We start from the raw sequence: 12,748 nt of genomic DNA, 5'->3' as shown, positions 1-12,748 counted from the left end.
CAGCTCATGAACTACAGTATGAACAAATGAAGCACGTCGCTGAACTGAATGCAGTAGGAGGGGATGGGGGAGAACGCTATGCTTATTATTGTGGCTGCTGTATTTTAATGATATTGCGGCCTTTCACCGCACAATAAAGTATAAAGCACTGGAAAGTCATTTCAAAGTCAAATTTATGCCGTCGTTGGATAATCGTCGGGCAGAAAGGGCTGCCTGGAGGCCTGATAGGAAGAAACAGAGAATGAGCAGGAGGCTAGGAGGCAGGAAGTGGCGGTGCTCCCAGTGGACAATAAAGGGTGATGAATAAAAGGACATGGCCAGGGCTTGTGTGCTGTGGCTCTGGGGAGAGAAGGCTGAGAATGCAGAGGGTACAGAACTGTGTGTGTGTGTGTGTGTGTGTGTGTGTGTGTGTGTGTGTGTGTGTGTGTGTGTGTGTGTGTGTGTGTGTGTGTGTGTGTGTGTGTGTTCTTGGGCTCTGACAGGTGTGTGTGGAGGAAGGTGTGTGTGCGTGCCTGCGGCCATGTAAGGCTGGGTGTGTTTGATACTCACTGTATATGTGTGTGTGTGTGTGTGTGTGTGTGTGTGTGTGTGTGTGTGTGTGTGTGTGTGTACTTGTTTTCCTACCTTATCAGGACTCCAATGTCCTAACAATTCACCCAAATGTCCTGACAAGGTAGGAAAACAATCACTTTTTTGAAAAGGCAGGACTTTCTTCATGTCCTGAATTTGTTCAAATGGTATTTTAAGCTTAAGGTTTGTTTTTAATTGTACATTTATTTAACTAGGCAAGTCAGTTAAGAACAACTTCTTATTTACAATGACAGCCTACCAAGGCCAAACCCAGGCTGGGCCAATTGTGCGCCGACCTATGGGACTCCCAATCACAGCCGGATGTGATCCTGCCTGGATTCAAACCAGGGACTGTAGTGACGCCTCTAGCACTGAGATGCAGTACCTTAGACACAGGGTTATGGTTAAAGGGATACCAGTTTGAAGGAAGTTAGTTAGTTAGACTTCTAGTTTTTGCGCTAACGCTAGTTAGGAATTGCGCAAGCGCTAGTTATCAATTTCCTTCCTTATCACTAAGGTTAGGGTTAAGGTTAGAGTTAGGGTTCGGGTTTTTGGGGTTCGGGTTAAGGTTAGGGTTAGGTTAAGGGTTAGGGGTTATGGAAAATACGATTTTTAATGGTCAAACATTTTTACTCCCCAAAGATTTCACGAAAATGAAGATGTTTGTGCATGTGTGCGTGTGTGCGTGCGTGTGTTTGCTTTCCCTGACAGGTGGTTGAGACAGAGGGCATAGACATGCAGGTGATGGAGGACTCCCAGGTGTGGGTGCCTGCCGAGGAGCCCATCGCTAATCCATCCTTCCTCCTCAACTCCAAGATCTGGGAGATATGCCAGGAGCTGCCCATCCACTGGATCCATCCCTCCCCCATGAGAGGTACAGGGCACCGGGGCCTCTCCAACCCTCTCCACCCCCTCCTTCACATCACTTCAAACAGGAAAAACAGACGTTTCTGCTGTGATCCAGTAAAGTACATCAACAGATGTTCTCTGTACTTCCTCCTTTTGGTGCAGATGCTGAGTTCCACGAGGTGGAGGATGAGGAGGACATACCTGATGCTGAGGTCAGAGGTAACCGCGTCGCTCGTGACGTCCTGGACCAGGTTCCTGTCAACGACTACGTATGTACTGTACTGGGGCTGCATCTGAAATGGCATCCTATTCCCTATATAGTGCACTAGGGCCAAAGTATTGCAGTACATAGGGCCTACCCAGCAACCCGGGAACATTTCCAGAACATTAGCTAAGATTCCCATTAAATTAGGGTTTTATTTAAAAAATAAAAATAAATGAAAGATCCTTGGAATGTTCTCCTAACATTCATTTAAATGTTGTGCATAACATCTGTAACAACCATTACAGAACCTTCCCCAAAGTTCTCATTAAGTTCCCAGGTAATGTACAGTAATGTTCCCAACACAATGTACCAGTAACGTTTTCCCAGCAAACGTTTTCCCAGCAAACCAAAATTGGTTCTGTGAAAGTTCCCAAAACATTTGTTAGGTCGCGGCAATTATTCTCATAACACAAAAACATTCCATTCTTGGTGATGGAATGATATGATGATATTGATATTTTAAAAAATATATATTTCACCTTTATTTAACCAGGTAGGCAAGTTGAGAACAAGTTCTCATTTACAACTGCGACCTGGCCAAGATAAAGCAAAGCAGTTCGACACATACAACAACACAGAGTTACACATGGAGTAAAACAAACATACAGTCAATAATACAGTAGAAACAAGTCTATATACGATGTGAGCAAATGAGGTGAGATAAGGGAGGTAAAGGCAAAAAAAAGGCCATGGTGTAAATACAATATAGCAAGTAAAACACTGGAATGGTAGATTTGCGGTGGAAGAATGTGCAAAGTAGAAATACAAATAATGGGGTGCAAAGGAGCAAAATAAATAAATAAATAGAATAAATAAATACAGTAGGGAAAGAGGTAGTTGTTTGGGCTAAATTATAGGTGGGCTATGTACAGGTGCAGTAATCTGTGAGCTGCTCTGACAGCTGGTGCTTAAAGCTAGTGAGGGAGATAAGTGTTTCCAGTTTCAGAGATGTTTGTAGTTCGTTCCAGTCATTGGCAGCAGAGAACTGGAAGGAGAGGCGGCCAAAGAAATAATTGGTTTTGGGGGTGACCAGAGAGATATACCTGCTGGAGCGCGTGCTACAGGTGGGTGATGCTATGGTGACCATAGAGCTGAGATAAGGGGGGACTTTACCTTGCAGGGTCTTGTAGATGACATGGAGCCAGTGGGTTTGGCGACGAGTATGAAGCGAGGGCCAGCCAACGAGAGCGTACAGGTCGCAATGGTGGGTAGTATATGAGGCTTTGGTGACAAAACGGATGGCACTGTGATAGACCGCATCCAATTTGTTGAGTAGGGTATTGGAGGATATTTTGTAAATGACATCGCCGAAGTCGAGGATTGGTAGGATGGTCAGTTTTACAAGGGTATGTTTGGCAGCATGAGTGAAGGATGCTTTGTTGTGAAATAGGAAGCCAATTCTAGATTTAACTTTGGATTGGAGATGTTTGATGTGGTTCTGGAAGGAGAGTTTACAGTCTAACCAGACACCTAGGTATTTGTAGTTGTCCACGTATTCTAAGTCAGAGCCGTCCAGAGTAGTGATGTTGGACAGGTGGGCAGGTGCAGGCAGCGATCGGTTGAAGAGCATGCATTTAGTTTTACTTGTATTTAAGAGCAATTGGAGGCCACGGAAGTAGAGTTGTATGGCATTGAAGCTTGCCTGGAGGGTTGTTAACACAGTGTCCAAAGAAGGGCCAGAAGTATACAGAATGGTGTCGTCTGCGTAGAGGTGGATCAGAGACTCACCAGCAGCAAGAGCTTCATCATTGATGTATACAGAGAAGAGAGTCGGTCCAAGAATTGAACCCTGTGGCACCCCCATAGAGACTGCCAGAGGTCCAGACAACAGACCCTTTGATTTGACACACTGAACTCCATCAGAGAAGTAGTTGGTGAACCAGACGAGGCAATCATTTGAGAAACCAAGGCTGTTGAGTCTGCCGATGAGGATGTGGTGATTGACAGAGTCGAAAGCCTTGGCCAGATCAATGAATACGGCTGCACAGTAATGTTTCTTATGATGATGATATTGGCCCATTATTCTTTAAAAAAAATCTTCAAGCTCAGATAAGTTCATTGTTGATCTTTGCTAGACAGACATTTTCAAGTGTTGCCCTAGATTTTCAAGCCAATTTACGTCAAAACTGTAACTAGGCTACTCAGGAACATTCAATGGCGTCTTGGAAAGCAACTCCAGTGTGGATTTGGCCTTGGTGTTTTAGGTTATTAGCCTGCTGAAAGGTGAATTTGTCTCCAAGTGTATGTTGGAGTAACTACAATGTTGTTGACCCATACTCAGTTTTCTCCTATCACAACCATTAAATTCTGTAACTGTTTGAAAATCTCCATTGGCCTCATGGTGAAACTGAGTTAGGAAGGACGCCTGTATCTTTGTACTGCCTGGGTGTATTGATACTAGAGGTCAACCGATTATGATTTTTCAAAGCCGATACCGATACCGATTATTGGAGGACCAAAAAAAAAGCTGATACAGATTAATCGACTGATTTAATTATTTATTTATTTGTAATCATGACAATTAACAACAATACTGAATGAACACTTATTTTAACTTAATATAATACATCAATAAAATCAATTTAGCCTCAAATAAATAATGAAACGTGTTCAATTTGGTTTAAATAATGCAAAAACAAAGTGTTGGAGAAGAAAGTAAAAGTACAATATGTGCCATGTAAGAAAGCTAATGTTTAAGTTCCTTGCTCAGAACATGAGAACATATGAAAGCTGGTGGTTCCTTTTAACATGAGTCTTCAATATTCCCAGGTAAGAAGTTTTAGGTTGTAGGTATTATTAGAATTATAGGACTATTTCTCTCTATACCATTGGATGTTCTTACAGGCACTTTAGTATAGCCAGTGTAACAGTATAGCTTCTGTCCCTCTCCTCGCCCATACCTGGGCTCGAACCAGGAACTTCATCGACAACAGCCACCCTCGAAGCTTCGCTACCCATCGCTCCACAAAAGCCGTGGCCCTTGCAGCACAAGGGGAACAACTACTTCAAGGTCTCAGAGCGAGTGACGTCACCGATTGAAACATTATTAGCGCGCACCCTGTTAACTAGCTAGCCATTTCACATCGGTTACACCAGCCTCATCTTGGGAGTTGATAGGCTTGAAGTCATAAACAGCTCAATGCTTGAAGCACATCAAAGAGCTGCTGGCAAACGCACGAAAGTGCTGTTTGAATGAATGCTTACGAGCCTGCTGCTGCCTAACACCGCTCAGTCAAACTGCTCTATCAAATATCAAATCATAGACTTAATTAGAACATAATAACACACGGAAATACGAGCCTTAGGTCATTAATATGGTAAAATCTGGAAACTATCATTTCAAAAACAAAATGTTTATTCTTTCAGTGAAATACGGAACCGTTCCGTATTTTATCTAACGGTTGGCATCCCTAAGTCTAAATATTGCTGTTACATTGTACAACCTTCAATGTTACATCATAATTATGTACAATTCTGGCAAATTAATTACGGTCTTTGTTAGGAAGAAATGGTCTTCACACAGTTCGCAACGAGCCAGGCTGCTCAAACTGCTGCATATACCCTGACTGAAGTGACACAATTTCCCTAATTGAAAGAAATTCATGTTAGCAGGCAATATTAACTAAATATGCAGGTTTAAAAATATATACTTGTGTAGGATTTTAAAAAAAGCCATTGATGTTTATGGTTAGGTACACATTGGTGAAACGACAGTGCTTTTTTCGCGCTTGTTAAATCATCACCCGTTTGGCGAAGTAGGCTGGGATTCGATGAGAAATTAACAGGCACCGCATCGATTATGTGCAACTCAGGACACGCTAGATAAACTAGTAATATCATCAACCATGTGTAGCTAACTACTGATTATGTTAAGATTCTTAAGATTCTTTATTATAAGATAAGTTTAATGTTAGCTAGCAACTTACCTTGGCTTCTTGCTGCACTCGGGTAACAGGTAGTCAGCCTGCCCGCAGGCTCCTCATGGAGTGCAATGTAAGGCAGGTGGTTAGAGCGTTGGACTAGTAACCGGAAGGTTGCAAGATCAAATCCCAGAGCTGACAAGGTAAAAATCTGTCGTTCTACCCTTGAACAAGGCAGTTAACCCACCTTTCATAGGCCGTCATTGGTGTCCAAAAATACTGATTACCGATTGTTATGATAACTTGAAATAGGCCCTAATTAATGTGCCATTCCGATGAATCGGTCGACCTCTAATTGATACACCATCCAAAGCATAATTAATAACTTCCTCATGCTCAAAAGGATATTCAGCTTCTGCTTTTAAAAGTTTTACACATCTACCAATAGGTTCCCTTCAATGCGATGCATTGAAAAACCTCCCTAGTCTTTGTGGTTGAATCTGTGTTTGAAATTCACTACTCGATTGAGGAACCATACAGATTCCACTTTTGTGTAGATCAGTGATACAACATCTCAATTTAATACATTTTAAATTCCGGCTGCAACACAACAAAATGTGGAAAAAGTAATTGGGTGTGAATACTTTCTAGTGCACTATATAGAGTATAAGCTGCCGTTTTGGATGCAAACCAGCACCACACTAGGTGATACGAGCCACGGTGGTGCCTAGTTCTCCTTAATTTATTCCTGCAGAGAAATTGACTCTTGCTAATTGATGCTTAATTTCATAGCATAAAACAGACTTGTCTTGATGTACCACAGGGCATAGAAATTGCTCTATATATCTGTTTAAATGAACTTGCCTTGCTTAAGACTTTCTTAATGTCTCTACATTAATGGAGAGGAATATCTAGCCTTCAAAGGCAGCAACGTTTTCCCCACAGCCTCAGCCAGAGCCTTTTTTGCTTTCTTTTCGGGCAAAGGCAGGTAGCTAGCAGTCAGCTTGTACGAACGTCGTGCAAAACAGCACTCCTAAGGTCACTCATTACTGAATAGATACGCCACATTTATTAATCATGCCTTAATTATCATGGAAGGAAACAAAGAGGGAAGAGAACAAAATGCCATGTTTTTGTGCATGTGAGCGGCTTAGTGCTCCATGATTAGTTACCCTTGACACACACACATGCATACACACACGAACAGCAACACACACATCATGCACTCAAAGGTAAATGTACACACACACACACACACACACACACACACACACACACACACACACACACATATATATATATATATATATATATATATATATATATATATATAGTATAGACCACCCAGGCTGTCTAGGTAAGCATTAAAAAGCTCATTCCAGAAAAGGAAGAATGGTTTTGAGTTCTGAGGAACCAAGGGACAGACGGACACTCACCCATACACACACACACACACACACACACACACACACACACACACACACACACACACACACACACACACACACACACACACACACACACACACACACACACACACACACACACACACAAACACAAACACAAACAAACATACAGCCATAATATTAACATTTATCAGGCTTGGCCCAGGAATACCTGCCTGCCTGCCTGCCTTCACTCTCCTCCCTTTTCTCTTCTCCTCTCCTCTCCTCTTCTCTTCCTTCCCTCCTCCCCTCCTCCTCTCTTCCTTCCCCTCCTCCCTGCTCATCCTCTATGGTCCCAGCTGCAATGCTATGCAATTAAAGCACACCGGGAGATGAAACCCGCTCTCCTTTTGAAAATCAGCTAAGGCTCCAACCCGCCCATTCCAAGGCAACCGCTAGTCAATGTTTGTGGGCCCAGCAGATAACAAAGGCCTTTGTGACTGACGGAGGGGAGGTAGCAAGTTATAATTGGCAAGTCTGAAGTTGATGATGCCAGTGGATGAGTCTGAAGTTACTGTTGATGCCAGTGGGATGAGTCTGAAGTTACTGTTGATGCCAGTGGGATGAGTCTGAAGTTGCTGTTGATGCCAGTGGGATGAGTCTGAATATGCTGTTGATGCCAGTGGGATGAGTCTGAAGATGCTGTTGATGACAGTAGGATGAGTATGTAGATGCTGTTGATGCCAGTGGCATGAGTCTGAAGATGCTGTTGATGCCAGTGGCATGAGTCTGAATATGCTGTTGATGCCAGTGGGATGAGTCTTAAGATGCTGTTGATGCCAGTGGGATGAGTCTGAAGTTGCAGTTGATGCCAGTGGCATGAGTCTGAAGATGCTGTTGATGCCAGTGGGATGAGTCTGAAGATGCTGTTGATGACAGTAGGATGAGTCTGAAGTTGCTGTTGATGCCAGTGAGATGAGTCTGAAGATACTGTTGATGCCAGTGGGATGAGTCTGAAGATACTGTTGATGCCAGTGGCATGAGTCTGAAGATGCTGTTGATGCCAGTGGCATGCATGAGTCTGAATATGCTGTTGATGCCAGTGGCATGAGTCTGAAGATGCTGTTGATGCCAGTGGCATGCATGAGTCTGAATATGCTGTTGATGACAGTGGGATGAGTCTGAATATGCTGTTGATGACAGTGGCATGAGTCTGAATATGCTGTTGATGCCAGTGGCATGAGTCTGAAGATGCTGTTGATGCCAGTGGGATGAGTCTGAAGATACTGTTGATGCCAGTGGCATGAGTCTGAAGATGCTGTTGATGCCAGTGGCATGCATGAGTCTGAATATGCTGTTGATGCCAGTGGCATGAGTCTGAAGATGCTGTTGATGCCAGTGGCATGCATGAGTCTGAATATGCTGTTGATGACAGTGGGATGAGTCTGAATATGCTGTTGATGACAGTGGCATGAGTCTGAAGATGCTGTTGATGCCAGTTGGATGAGTCTGAAGATGCTGTTGATGTCAGTGGCATGAGTCTGAAGATGCTGTTGATGCCAGTGGCATGAGTCTGAAGATGCTGTTGATGCCAGTGGCATGAGTCTGAAGATGCTGTTGATGCCAGTGGCATGCATGAGTCTGAAGATGCTGTTGATGCCAGTGGCATGAGTCTGAAGATGCTGTTGATGCCAGTGGCATGAGTCTGAAGATGCTGTTGATGCCAGTGGCATGAGTCTGAAGATGCTGTTGATGCCAGTGGCATGAGTCTGAAGATGCTGTTGATGACAGTGGCATGAGTCTGAAGATGCTGTTGATGACAGTGGGATGCCGACATAGACCGAGACCTTTCGTAGAGTGCTGATTCTGACCCCCGCACCCCTCCACCGGATCTGGCCTCCACCGTGGCCTTTCCTCTGACGGCCACTGGGGCCCCTGATGACGTATTTCGGCAGGTAATTTCGAAGCGACCTGACTAATAATCATTAACGCAGTGACAGAGGTGGGGAGATATATGGGGCCGACCTTTAGCCGCGGCTACCACGGAAGAGCCTTCGCACAGAGCTGCAGCAGCGGCCCTGGACAGCTCTCTGACTGAATAACTATCATCTGGCAGCGCTGGAGAAGCCACATCACTGTCCTTCACCTAGACGGGGAAAGGATAAGCCTTCAGATATGATTGGGAAGCAGGCCTCAGTCTGTCCAGCCGGCCACATAATTATATTGTAAACGTGTTTTGGCCGGTTGTGTCACAGATGTCGTCGGGAGAAAGAGAGGAGGACCAAAGCGCAGCATGGTAAGTGTTCATGATGATGTTTCATTAAAACTCACAACACTAAACAATAAATTACAACGTGAATTTACAAAACCGAAACAGTACCGTGTGGCCCAAACACTCACATGGAAACAAACACCCCCAAACCAAAAGTGAAACCCAGGCTACCCAAGTATGATTCTCAATCAGGGACAACAATTGACAGCTGCCTCTGATTGAGAACCATACTAGGTCGAACTCAAAAACCAACATAGAAAAACAAACATAGACTGCCCACCCCAACTCACGCCCTGACCATACTAAAACAAAGACAAAAACAAAGGAACTAAGGTCAGAACGTGACAGTACCCCCCCCCCCAAAGGTGCGGACTCCGGCCGCAAAACCTGAACCTATAGGGGAGGGTCTGGGTGGGCGTCTGTCCGCGGTGGCGGCTCTGGTGCGGGACGTGGACCCCACTTCACCATAGTTATTTTGTGCCTCTTAGCCCGCCTCCGTGGCCTCTTTAGAGCGGCGACCCTCGCCACCGACCTTGGACTGGGGACCCACGCCGAATGGATGGGAGATTCCGGCAGCGCCGGACAGGCGGGAGGCTGCGGTAGCGCCGGACAGGCGGGAGACTCTGGCGGCTCAGGACAGACGGGAGACTCTGGCAGCGCTGGGCAGGAGGAAGGCTCTGGCAGCGCTGGACAGGCGGGAGCACCTGTAGGGAGAAGACGGAGAGACAGCCTGGTGCAGGGGGCTGCCACCAGAGGGCTGGTGCGTGGAGGTGGCACCGGATAGACCGGACCGTGAAGGCGCACTGGAGCTCTTGAGCACCGAGCCTGCCCAACCTTACCTGGTTGAATGCTCCCCGTAGCCAGGCCAGTGCGGCGAGGTGGAATAGCCCGCACTGGGCTGTGCAGGCGAACCGGGGACACCATGCGTAAGGCTGGTGCCATGTACGCCGGTCATGGCACCTGGCTCGATGCACACTCTAGCCCGGCGATACGGGGAGCTGGGATGTAGCCCACCGGGCTAAGCATGCGCACCGGGGACACTGTGCGCTCCACAGTAAGCACGGGAAGTTGGCGCAGGTCTCCTACCTGACTTCGCCACACTCCCCGTGTGCCTCCCCCAATACATTTTTGGGGCTGCCTCTCGGGCTTCCAGCCGCGCTGCCGTGCTGCCTTCTCATAACGCCGCCTCTCGGTTTTCACTGCCTCCAGCTCAGCCTTGGGTCGGCGATACTCTCCAGCTTGTGCCCATGGTCCCTTGCCGTCCAGAATCTCCTCCCATGTCCAGGAGTTCTGCGATTCCGGCCGCTGCTGCTGCCCGTTAGTTACCATACTGCTTGGTCCTTTCTTGGTGGGTGTTTCTGTCATGGATGTCGTAGGGAGAAAGAGAGGAGGACCAAAGCGCAGCGTGGTAAGTGTTCATGATGATGTTTCATTAAAACTCAGAACACTAAACAATAAATGACAACGTGAATTTACAAAACCGAAACAGTACCGTGTGGCCCAAACACTCACACGGAAACAAACACCCCCAAACCAAAAGTGAAACCCAGGCTACCTAAGTATGATTCTCAATCAGGGACAACAATTGACAGCTGCCTCTGATTGAGAACCATACTAGGCCGAACTCAAAAACCAACATAGAAAAGCAAACATAGACTGCCCACCCCAACTCACGCCCTGACCATACTAAAACAAAGACAAAAACAAACAAGCTAAGTTCAGAACGTGACAGGTTGGAGGTTGGGTGATTGGGTTGAGCCATAGTGTGACCCTGTAACAATGCCCAGGCCTCTTTGGCAGGCAAGGTTAGCATTGAAAAAAACAAGGATGCCCGGGCATGAGTGGAGGTTGGAGACCAAGGGTAAACAGAGGCTGTAAAGACCTCCTGTCCTCCCTGAGTGGGCAGTGATGGTTCACAGGAGACCGAGGGCGAACAGAGGCTGTAAATACCTCCTCTCCTCCCTGAACGAGGCTATGCCAAACTGTAAACACAGATACTTCCTGGGCCTATGTGGCACAGTTGGTAAGAGCCTGGCGTGTGGTGCTAGTGATGCCAAGGTCGACATACTGTACACCTACTAAAAATGTATCGAAGTCGCTCAGGATAAAAGCTTAGTGGCATATTTATAATATATTTCATATTATACTTCCCCTTGGCTTAACCATTACAGGTTTTGCCCTTGCCTGCATAATGAAGTTAATGTGGTTGATATAAGACGACACAACCAGCACTGGGAGTACAAGGCAGTGCCTTCTGCATCTCATACCTAGGGTGTGTCCTAAATGCCACCCTATTCCCTATGGGCCCTGTTCAAAAGTAATGCACTATATAGGGAACAGGGTTCCATTTAAGACGAATCCCAACACCTACAGTCATGTGACAGTATGAAATGGAAATGTTGTCCCTGGTGTTTTAATAGAATATCAAAGAGACTGTGATGATCAGCTCTGATATAGACGATTAAATAACAGCAACGAGGCTTGTGTGTTTCAAGCCACAAGGAGAACAGTAATCAGCGTGTGTAAAATAACACTCAGTAGTGTGGAAATTGAAGGAGTCGTCGCGGCTCGATTCGCTTCCTCATTATTGAATGACTGACTGAAAGTTTGACTTGACAGACTGATCAAATCTCTGATATGATGTTACGCGTGAGACGCGTTTCGGTGTGTGACCAAGTCAGATATCAGACAGAGCGCGAGGGTAATGACTTTTACCCTTCGTTAATGCCACTTGTTTGTGAGTGACGGCCCCAGATTTCCCACGGTGCCCCATTCCAATCACCCGCCGCCACATCCTGTTGAAGAAGGGAATTTGAAGCCAAAATGATTAATATGCGTGCTCCGTTTTTAAAAAGGATGCCTCTGATTAATTTGTCTCGGAGGTACAATGCCAATTGTCTGTTTGTTTTTGTAATCACCCATCATTTGAATAAATATATTTCCATTAATTTTCCCAAACTGAAGCTCTGGATTTGGATTTCATACCATCACAGTTTTAGCTGTGAGGCGGCTGATAAGATTATTGTCGGTTGCAGTGACAGCTTTTGTGTTTTCTCCATAATAGATTGTTGCCTTGCAGCTGATGACCCTAAACATGACTAACATCATCAATCAGCAATCGCCCACCAGCCATTGTCAGAGTCATAAATCAAAACACATTTTAAATATCACCCTTTTTTTTTTCCGAGGTGTTCGTCCTCCGTATTAGGAGTATGTAATGTTAGTACGTTTATCTGTCACAGCAGTTGTGATGATTGATTCGTGATTTGAATTCTACCTACTGCACTATTTGTTGTGTTTATAATATGCTGGCTCCAAAAATTCTGGGAGGGTGAATGTAGCTTAACTCCAGCCACAAACAGTGGAGTCAACAACATCTGTGAGACCGTAGACCATTTAGTGGCCTGTAAACTATTTCCTGTGCCTAATACTGCCTTTATAGGAAAGCCAAACAGCCTCCAGTCCACACTGCCCATAATTTACTGTAGAGGATTAATCAGAGTCAAAGTCGTGTTCCTATGTGCCCCAGCCCTTTGAAAGACTGGGG

The 12,748-nt window shown here is 45.5% G+C and overlaps 1 protein-coding gene across 1 annotated transcript in view; it reads left to right on the top strand.

The window, feature by feature from the left end:
* The window catches only part of tnmd (tenomodulin), a 92,724-nt gene that overhangs the window by 77,226 nt on the left and 2,750 nt on the right, over positions 1 to 12,748 (top strand). The window contains exons 5-6 of the mRNA XM_021561493.3: positions 1,282 to 1,444; positions 1,582 to 1,688. Of these exons, the coding sequence (XP_021417168.3) occupies positions 1,282 to 1,444; positions 1,582 to 1,688 (270 nt within the window). The remainder of the gene's footprint in view (positions 1 to 1,281; positions 1,445 to 1,581; positions 1,689 to 12,748) is intronic.

This window comes from Oncorhynchus mykiss, chromosome 14 (genome assembly GCF_057628025.1).
Source record: "Oncorhynchus mykiss isolate SJ-2025 chromosome 14, ASM5762802v1, whole genome shotgun sequence".
Taxonomy (NCBI): domain Eukaryota; kingdom Metazoa; phylum Chordata; class Actinopteri; order Salmoniformes; family Salmonidae; genus Oncorhynchus; species Oncorhynchus mykiss.
This window is presented reverse-complemented; position numbering and strand designations above follow the sequence as displayed.